At 40.0% G+C, this 10,759-nt stretch overlaps 1 protein-coding gene across 2 annotated transcripts in view; it reads right to left on the reverse strand.

The window, feature by feature from the left end:
- The window catches only part of uggt1 (UDP-glucose glycoprotein glucosyltransferase 1), a 36,349-nt gene extending 26,562 nt beyond the window's left edge, over positions 1-9,787 (reverse strand). For both annotated transcript variants that reach the window (XM_008276938.1, XM_008276936.1), the window contains exons 1-9: positions 9,722-9,787; positions 5,527-5,665; positions 5,113-5,192; positions 4,642-4,772; positions 4,439-4,551; positions 4,185-4,359; positions 3,005-3,101; positions 2,830-2,908; positions 2,457-2,557 (exon numbers count right to left, since the gene is read on the reverse strand). In XM_008276938.1, the coding sequence (XP_008275160.1) occupies positions 2,457-2,557; positions 2,830-2,908; positions 3,005-3,101; positions 4,185-4,359; positions 4,439-4,551; positions 4,642-4,772; positions 5,113-5,192; positions 5,527-5,665; positions 9,722-9,752 (946 nt within the window). In that variant the 5' untranslated portion in view covers positions 9,753-9,787. The remainder of the gene's footprint in view (positions 1-2,456; positions 2,558-2,829; positions 2,909-3,004; positions 3,102-4,184; positions 4,360-4,438; positions 4,552-4,641; positions 4,773-5,112; positions 5,193-5,526; positions 5,666-9,721) is intronic.
- Between the last annotated feature and the right edge of the window lie 972 nt (positions 9,788-10,759).

Raw genomic sequence — 10,759 nt, forward strand, 5'->3', positions numbered from 1 at the left:
CATTTTCAGCTAATTAACATACTCATAAGACAATTACATATTACTATGCTTGTCTCCACATCTAAAGCTTTAATTAAAAACTATCCTAAAGCATTAAATGCACAAGTGAGAATGCAGGATTTGAATATACATTTACATCTGTATAGTATACATAGAGATTAACATATTTGTCAGTTCCCAAAAGCGGAAAAGATTTAAGAGCATATGGAGCATTGGCTTGTGAGGAAAGCAACGGTCTGGTGAAGATTATTTCAATGCAGTGAGCATCTCTGTAATGGTGTTGTAGCCTGTGTGATTATTAGCCCCTAGAGGTCTCCCTCTCTTTGTAAACAGGCTGAGCTAATGAGCCCCAGCGGGTTAGAAGATAAAGACAGACGCCTGCATGACAGTCTGACAGTCGAACTCAACCCCCTCATCCCCTCGCATCCTTTATTCAGCACAATCAAAGCAGCTGCATGCTCACATCCTGACCGCACCTTGTGACAGAAATAAGCTTTTTTTTATGCACGGCAGTGTTTTATAAAAGTACACGTTAACCAGCCAAAAAAAGAAAAAAAAAGAAGACATTTGCAGTATGTGCGCGGTGAGCAATTACGCCTACAAGAGTGAGTTTGAATACATAATCAATAGATGATGTAATCCTAATCAATACCGCTTTTATGTTGCAGCAGACAATGATTTCATATCTTCAGGATATTATGGCTCAAATGTATCATGAGGACGCTGATCGATCACAGTCATTGATCACAGATTCCTACAGATACATTTTCCGCCGCTAGTTTGATTCAGTCACGGAGCGTCGTCACTGTTGAAGCCAATATTCATTTCTTTATATGTATTTATGATCAAAGCGTGACTAAAATAAGTCAAACTAGTGAAAAATAATCGCATCAGCAGTACATCTGCGAAAGGGCTGAAAACTTCCCCCCGCTAGGATTAGTTAACTTTCAAGAGCTTTCAGTCTGTCAAGTGTGATGAAGGGAGTGTGCTAGATGTTTTAAAGCCAGCATCATAAAAGGGAATTTAAACACAATAAAGACCTGAAGTGCGGTTTTAGAATGCTTTCACACATGCTGTTGGAAACGCTGTTCCAGAGACGACCAGGAAAAGAAGCACTGTTGTTGCCTTTTGGTGCATTCATAATGTTTTTTAACAAAGACGCCAAGAAGAGTAAAAAATGAAGTGATAGAAGCGGACACAAACCTTATTAACTCGACAGTTTCAGTGACAACCAATGTGCATCATCAGGGCTACATGAACCCACATAGGGACATCAAATACTAGTGATTGGCAGCAATTTATAAAGTTATTACCGTGCTGTATCCATTTATTTATTCGATAATGACAATTAATACTCAAGATTGCATCTGGAATTTGGAAAGAGTGTTGAAGAAGTAGAAAGAAGAGCTAAAGGAATGTTTTGTGTCATAAACTATACTGTGTAGGAGCCACATTGTCTTGTGCTAAAATACACACAAAAAAATGAAACTACTTCTATCTCAACTGGTTTTCACTTTTGTGATGTGTCGGAGAAAACCCCTGCACTCGTGTGGTGACGTCAAATAAACTGCCACGCTTAACACATTATCTTAAACAAACGTGCCCTGCTGCTTATAAAGATTGCTTTTGAGGCTGCTTTCTTAACAGCTACCAATCAGCAGATCACAGATTTAATTAAGGAAATCGTACATCTACTATCGTAAAATACAATCGCTGGTGCTGCTTTAGACTTCTTTTCAGGTCTCGGTCCGGTTGTTTGGCGTTTGATTTACAGCTTCTATTTCAACTTAAATTAACCAACTAAACTGTCAAATGCTCAGATTTCATTTGAACAAAAGCAAAGAGGTGTGAAAGAGCTCCTAAATTTCACTGGGTGTTGTTACTTTTAAATCAGCAGCGAAGTTAAGAAAATCTTTGACTTCATGTTAAAGTGGAAATAATGTTTTTTCATCAATGAGGCAAGGTATCTCTGAAATATATTGTGTGGCCAGATTTCTGAGAAACTGTAAGGACATAAAGGTCTCTCTGGGTCAGGGAACGATTGATTTCATTTTGATGGAAACCTGGGATTTTTGCCATTAGATAATTATCCTTTGTCAGCCATATCTAAGAAACTAACAGACATACAACTCAGTTCAAGTCCTGTGGGTATATTTACAGGATCATAGAATTGATTCCCTGAAAATTTAAGTGACAGAAATAATGCCCATAGGTGCTAACTGTAAGATGAGAGGACCTCACAGTTTGTTTTCGCCAGCCTGTCACGATGTTGACTCTGTCAGTTTTGGCGTGTTTGTTGCAGTTTATTGTAGAATTATTTATAACAGATGTAAAACCATAAACAGACACTTCCTCACACGGCCTGCTTGTATTGACAAATCCAATGATTCAGTAGGAAACAGCAGAAAATTTGCTGAACGCTGAAAGAGGAGAACATGATTTGGAAGGAGGCCCACCTTGCATTTGCCAGACTTTCAGAGGTGCCATTTCATTGGTGCTTTCTACTAAATGCTTCCTCAACTCCTTTAGCTGTTCTTTCAGCTCCGGGTAGAGAGTCCTGGTGAGGAGAAAGGCAGACACAGAGGGAGTTAAACACATCTGCTAGCTGACTAATTTGCTAATTGAGAGAGAATGGCTGGATTCACGGATTGATCTGGTTATTTTCAGGTTAGTTTAGCAGAGATATGGTCTTTGCTTTGAGGGTATAAAGTGTGGAGGGGAAAAAAAAAACAACAGAGGAAAAAGGCTTGGCTCGAGTGAGCGTGGTACAGTTCCTGGAGCTAATCCAAGCTTTGAATTTTTATCATGGCCTGACACAGAGTCACTTACTTGAGTTTGCCAAAAAGGAATCCCTGGACCTCGTCCACTGGATCATTTTCCCCGATCACTGTCGCATTCACCTCCGCCCCTGAAACCACAATCAATTAACTCGATATTCACATCAGTACTTCTCTGGGATTACATCGTGTGTATTGACAGTTTGTATTCCTGTGAGTGCGGACACCTTGGACTTGTGTGTCGTCCTTTGCCTTGTACTCCTGGCTTTTGATGGCCAGCTCCACTCCGTACCCAGACAGATACACTTTCTTTCCGCTTGAATTCTGGAGGGAAAAGGAGGAAAACATTGTGAAAAAGATGGGAGGGAAATGTCGTCCTCATCCCTATCACAACTGTGTCACATCCCTTGATGTGCCTTGGCACGCCACTGGAGGATGTATTCAAAAAAGGCTTAAACGCTTGTGTGAACGCATTCAGAGGCACAGACACTGGTTAAGTCAGTTTAACAGCAATCAAGCTGTCCAATTTATTTTTCTTCCCCAGCTGCACTGATGACAAATTTAGCAGTGTTTCTGTTGTTGTAAAACGCTCCATTAACTTCCTTGTATTCATCTCACCTGTAAAAAACTAAAAATAAAATCAATCTCACCTGTATTACAAACACATATGCTCACTGACTACAGTGACAGCTTTCAAGTGCATACAAACAGCTGTTGGTTGCTAAGTACAGAAGACACTAACAGTCCCCCGACTGGCCCCGAAGCTATGAAGTAAAAACTAAGAGTTAAGTGTTACCGCCTTTCCAGAGCCCAGGACCTCATGCCTAACAGACAGATGGCGAGAATAATTTAGCATAATCAGAGGGAGGAGAAAAAAAAAAAACGGCTTGTGAGGGGAAAAGCAATCAAACTTCAACTTGGCATGAGAAACTGGAGACACACTTCATCCCAGGTGTAAATGAGAAGCCCACTTAAACTGCAGAAGTTCTTTAAGTTGCCTGAAAAGACAAGTGCTCTCATCATCTTGCCTCATGTTCACATATGGGGGCTGCTCAGTACAAATACTGTCTTCCATTCTGGACAAACATGTATTTCTGCTGGAGTAAATTGGTCTCAGTGCCTGATGAGTGTTGCAGTGAGATGACAGTTTTCGTTCATTTCTCACAACTCGTCCTAGAAGTAACTTCACTTTTCAGCCTTTTTTGAGTTTGACAACCAACAACTGACAAGGACTTTGCCTGACATTGAAAACATCTGATTTAAGGATAATAACTAAAGTAGCAATGCTGTTCAATATCAATCAATTGATCAAATAACTGTAAAAACCATTTCACCTTGAATCTCATTTTTTGCTATCATCTCATCATTTATGTGAAACCAAAGCAACACTGTGTGTGAAATACCTACAGCCAGGTAATGGCGGAGCACATAAGTCACCGAGCCTTCGTGGACTTTGGATAACACAACTTGATGAAGCCTCTGGAAATCTGGTTTCCCAAACTCAGCATAGAGAATGACGACAGGAGCATCTGGATTTGATCCTGGGTATTTATGATCACCTTTGAAAAGGTATGGCTTCGGCCTGAAAGACAAACAGTGACACCAGTCATGAAATCTGACATTATTTTTCTTGTGCTTTTCTTGTATGTGCCTCTGTTTACCTTTCTTGTGCCGTTTTTAACAGTGTTGCTAAGCTTTCTTCATCGCATGTCTTCTCTCCGTGGACGCTGAAAAAAGCTGAGCAGCCTTTAGGAGGAGGCTCAGTGGAAGCTATCTAAAAATACAACACAACAGCAGAATTACTAACATGATCCCAATAACAGGCGTGTACAAGCCTTCAAAAACAAGCTCACCCTGCTGTTACCTGCTGGAAGGAGTGGACTGTTGCAGAGTAGGCTCTCAGTGAGAGGGCAAACTTCAGCATGTTCAACTGGACGGAGCTGAGCAAGGCACTGGCTTTCTTCAAAATCAGCTCATAGTAGGCCTGATCTGTGTCTGTGTGAGGACAACACACACATAGAAGTGGCATGTCAGCACTGTGATCTTTGACACTTTTAAGTCGTCTTCTGACATCCTAAACATCACCTCTTAAATCCACTTACAGCAGTTATGGGCTAACTGCTGTGTTAACACATGCAGAGGCACAAACTAAGTGAACAAAAATACAGTTTGTAGCGCCATTCTATCATGTTATTGCTTGCACAAGTGCTTGGCTAAAACACTGACACTGCAATTACTGCCAAGATGCTGCATACACATCATAAATTCAGCTGCTCACAGCACAGAGACTAAAAGTGAAATCTGGTCTTGAGAGTCCAAAGCAGTTTTACTTTACCGTCATGCTCTCCTTCTATGTTTTGATTGGCCTCCACAAAGTCCCAGAACTTCTCCTGGCTCTCCTCTGCCAGGAACTCACTTGGGGGAGAGGGGAAAAGAATATGAAGGTGGCAGTTTCATAAGCTGTGAAAGTTTATACAATACACACCGTGCGCAAAAAAGTTTTTTATTTTGTTTGCCAAAGTCAGAGGACAGTGTCAGCTACAGCAAACAGTACAGCATCTAGGGCCATTAGGCATTCAGCATCTTACTCAAGGACACATCAGTGAGACAGAAGTTTAAACTCACTTAGAGGACAGTCTCAGTGTAATGACCCTCAGGACATTGATTTATCTATTATCTGCTTCCGAAATTTAATGTCAGATGTAATGCGACGAAAACGCGGCGACTGTTGAGCGGTGCGGCGTCATACCTGGCCTCAAGAAGCAGGGGAGTATCCGCCCATTTGGTTGTCAGTGTGGTGGTGACAGCCTTCGAGTCCGCAGCTGCAGACACTGCAGAGAGCAGCGAGAGCAGCAGGATCCACAGAAGCCACATCCTCAAGCCTACACCTGAGGAAACACAGGAGGGAGGCATTAGGTGGGAAATTATGGTAAATTAGATGAACAATCGCAAACGAAACCCACACAGCATCCGAAGAGAAAGTAAGACCTTCCCTGTTTATTGATGGCACCAAAAAGCACTTAAAATACAGATGTGACTGCACCTAAAGCACCCTGAGGAGACACAGGGATCGGCTCAGTCAGTCAGCGTAAAATGTGTTGCTGTGCGTTGTCAAGTCTTGTCAGTTTTGTTTGTATAGCATAATACCAACAGTTTGCCTCAAGAGGCTTTACAATCTCTACAGCACTAAACACCTTCTATCTTTAAACCCTTAAATCAGATAAGAAAAAGCACTAAAAAGCAAACAAACACAAAATCAGCAGGGAAAAAATGAAAGAAAACTCTGAACGAGCAACAAAGGAAGGATTCCCCCCTCTATTTTTTCATTTAAAATGTATACTGCTTTGTTGATTTTGTTAATTCTAATTAAAATGATGTTATGACTATATTGTGAAGGGAGCACTGGCTTTGACGCGTGCAGACAACATTGCTGAAAAATTACAACTATTTCATATTACCATTTATCAATTCTGCAGAGTCATACCATGATTACATACATTTAGCAACTGTCATCACGTCACTGATTTATACTGTATCCTATAATACCATATTTATATAACACTATAACATTAAAGAAGACAAATTAGCCCCACTGGGGGTGTTCTTCTGTTTCTCTGGGACCATTAGACTTACGTATGCTAAGAGCTAGTGTGCTAAACAAGCTTTGGAAGAAGCGGTTTTGTTAGCGAGCCAAAACAGTTCTGCTATTCTAAAAGCACCAGGGGAACTTATTACCAAAGACAAAAATGAGGGATGTTTCAAACATGTCATGAAATTTTCATTTTAATGAATGTGTACACACAGCACACATTCCTGTCTTTAGTGAAGCCTTCTGCCACTCAGTATATTTTTTTCACATGACCACAGTATGTAGTGTTGTATGAACTCTAATTTCTCACCACACCATGAGATTTTGTATTCGGCTTCAGCATGCAGATAGCAGAGCTTTATCAGCTTTCTACTGAATCATATGAAGCTATGATCATGTCCTGTTATCAAATAAAAAGCCTGTTTTCCAAATGAATATTTCCATGTAAGGGCTTCAAATTAAATTAGTAGAGAAAAAAACAACATTCTGCAATTTTGTTTTGGATTTTTGAGCCACACAACACACAACAGTGGGACACCGTCTACTGATTCATCGTGTGCTATATACTCGTATCAGAAAACATCTTTATTAAAAATGCAATATTGCTTTCAGCAGTGTGACCAAACATGACACACTTGCCAAAAACAGTAGGATACTGTTAATTTGCTAAACAACTCACACACCATTTTGAAGTTTTTACACAGGGAGAGGTGCCAAATCCTTCTCTCTAGGTGTACGACTGAATGTGCTTGGTTGCACATTTAGTAGTGGCCCAAGGTTCCACAGTGAAAACAAATGTAAGAAGGAGGCTACATATGGTCATTGCTGATCACTGGAGATGCCCGTAAAATGCTCTGTGATGCAAGTTAGAAATAAAATAGTGCTGTACATCCAAGCTGAATCTACACAAGGCTGGATTTCCAACTGGGAAAAGCTGGCAACTGCTTAATAAATCTACAAAAATTCAAGCTGCACTCAGTGTCAGCTGGTTTCAGGGACTTTAATTACCTGTAAATATGATAAAGCTTTACTCAGCACTTTCATAATTTACTAAAAAAATGCAGGCAATACAACCGAGTTGCAAGCTGAAAGGATTGGCTACTCTGGTTTGTTATGTATGAAGCCTCAAAAGTCTGAATCCATGGTTTTTGAGACTCATCGACTCACTGCAGTTTCAAGGTGAAAATACACAATCATGACACATCACAGGCAAGACTGCTTATTTTGCTCATGGTGCATCTCCTTAAATATAATAAACACCATATGGGCATGTTAACAAGGTAAAAACTTTAATATTTAACTGGCAAGGTTCTTCAAAATGAAGTGTGACCACAAACTTATTAGATCATTTTCTCTACTAAAGTGCAATATCAACACATGTGTGTAATGCATGAGTCCATGTTGCGATACTGTTAACAAGAGGGGTCCTGTGTCTGAACAGGGTTTTAATTTGGTGATTCGTGGTGTTTAGTTGATACTGTGCTCAGATAGTACACATCCATAAATAAATTGTGCCAATCACATTATTGTAAATAAACCAATGGACAGTTAACTTGTGGCCATGTGTAATCTAGACTATAACTGATGGAAAGGCAAGAAGGAGCATACAGAGAAGGTAAAGTAAATAGGGGGCAAACACCAGGAGTATTTTAAGTCTTGGGAGTCTGAGGCTGAGGCCAAATTTGTTTGAACCCTGCATCTCTCTCTAATGTTTCTATATTTGTTCTTTACATGCTCCACTTAAACCATTAAACACCTCCAGGGTTGCCGCTGAAAAAAATTGCCTAAAATTGTTTAGATGCCAGAAGAACTGAATGTGATTGAATGGAATGTGAGATTACTGAACTCATCCTCCACATCATCACAAAAATAGTTTTATTTTATTATTTAATTATTTTTTACTGTCAGCAATTTGTCTGTTTTTGGGAGTAGCATGAATAGACTAAACCTGCAGTTTCAGTATACAATCTTGTGATGCATAAATCTCGAATAACAAACCTACTGTGAAGCAACAATACACAATGGGACAGTGATATTAATAACGCTATTTAACTTGCACATTCACACAATCAGCAGGGTTGTTTTTTTGTGCCAGCTTTCCCTCCTGGCTCCAGCCCCTGTGATGTTTTAGCCTGGTTTATATTTTTAAATTCCTCATATTGGTTTAGGATTACAGTTTGTTCTTCTTATGAGAAATATGCGACTCTGGACCTTTTCCATGTTTGCAGTTGCTCATCTGTTGCCAAATCTGCCACTTACATGTGAACGTGCTCATGGCCAGGTTCAGAAACCCTGAGATTATTTAACCAGATAATGACCAGCTGTGTATGACTGCTCAGCGTAACTGTGGTTGCAGCACATAACAAATAGACACCCTGCTTTATAGTACAGGCCCCTGGTATAGCTCTGTGACTCTCAAATGTAGGCACAATTTTACAAATGATTATAGCTCAGTGCATCCCCGCAAATACGAGTAATTCCAAGGCACACAGCTTGAGAACCAGTTAACCTGCACTCACTGTGATATTAATGTGGATCATTCGCTAAGCACAGAAAGAAAGTAGTATGACCTCACTTTCTCTGAAGTACACACCATTTTACTCTGAAAAAGCTTGAACTTTGAGAAACTATGAGGGTAGAATCTAAGTTTTATGCGGCTTGGCTTAGATCATCCATATGTCTCAAGATCGTAATAACTCCTCAGGGCCCAACAACCAGTTTTTGTTGTGTACCCAGACAACATTTGGATCAATCAGGAAGATATAAGGTCTAAGGGAAAGTAAAAGCAAAATGAGCCACATTGTGTCGACAAAAGGGTAGAAACCTTAGTCACGACATCACAATCTCACACATTATTTCAGTTATTTCACAACAGAATATGATGCCAAGCACCTGTGGAGATTTTCGCTAGTAAACAAAAAGCTCCGTGAACTCTGTCCAATAGGAAAGTTCAGCGTGGCTCCTCCGTCCAATGAGGGCAGAGTTTGGACATCCGGACTGTTTCAATGACGATGCTCGGAGCTGTCACACTAGCTCTCACCATAAGCTAACTGCAAACTATATTAACCTCATTACATCTGAAGGCTTTAGTGGTCCAAACGGCTTTAGAGCTGGTTACATTCACACCCACACTCAGAAACTCACAGCGAGCTAACGCTACCTGACAATTAACGCTAGCTTAAAAAGCCGCAGCAGCTAGCTAACCGCTCCTGCACAAAAGAAAAACTGCCCGATTTCACCTGTTTCTGTCCACTCACAGACCACTGATGTCACAGTGTATATAAATCAATAATAAACAGCCTTGAATACAATCGTCTATGGCTCCATAAGGTAAAAATGAATGTTTTATTCTTACCGAAGCCGGCTCCGTAGCTTCCTGCATCCATGATCCGAGGAGAGTGGGTGGGTCCTGCCAGCGGGATTAGGTAGCCAAGAATGTTGCCTGTCCAAAACTACACAGCGCTTCTTAGCATTAAACTATTCAGTGACATGAACACAAAATAGCATATTTCAAAGAGACATAATTAAAAACGGAAGAAAAAAAAAACCTTTACTGCCTAACCCTTGCCTTCCAAACTAAAGAAAGTTAATTAAAATTCTATTTTTTTCCACTTTTATTACATTTTCAGATGAAATGAAAAGTTTTTGCATTATATTTATTTTAAGTGGCAGGAGTGTGAGAATCTAGACATTAGTGGCTGGAGAAAAAAAACAAACAAACACCTACAGTCATGGCACAAACAAGCACACAACTCATACTTAACTGTATGCGATGCATTTATATATAATTTAAAGTCATCTGTTGCCATAAAAGTTATGTAATGTACTGGTGTCACATCACATTGAAAGATAAGAGTCTAAAGAAAGTAGGACAGTTATTACATGTGTATGCGGTGCTATGGTGATCCTCTAAACAAAAATATGAATACAACATGAAAATAGTCTCTTTTTTGACTTAGTCAATTAAAAAGAAAAAACTTGTTTGTGTTGTTATGGTTAGAAAAAGGGTTGGATTGAATTGACTGTATACAAAAAAATCCAGCAGTTCAACAGGTACTAAATTCCTGACCATTAAATGAATCTACATCCCAGTCAGATGTGACTATAAAGACAATGATCAGATAGTAGCAGTATAAAGACACTCTGTGGAGCAGTGACTGCAAAACGCCACCATAAAATGATGCTTTATTCAAGTGTCACATGCCACAGATCACAAGAGAAAGATAGTGATGGACAAGTGGCATGCTGGATCTTGGCATGTCAGGCACTTGAATGTCCACAACTCCACCACTGAAATTGTTTAGAAAAGCTTTGGACGGATGTGTCTGACAACATGATCCTGCTCTCCAAAATGTCCATCAGCTTCACTACGACCCTCAGGAAGAGTGGGAAA

This window comes from Stegastes partitus, unplaced genomic scaffold (assembly GCF_000690725.1).
Source record: "Stegastes partitus isolate 25-593 unplaced genomic scaffold, Stegastes_partitus-1.0.2 Scaffold83, whole genome shotgun sequence".
NCBI classification, from domain to species: Eukaryota; Metazoa; Chordata; class Actinopteri; family Pomacentridae; genus Stegastes; species Stegastes partitus.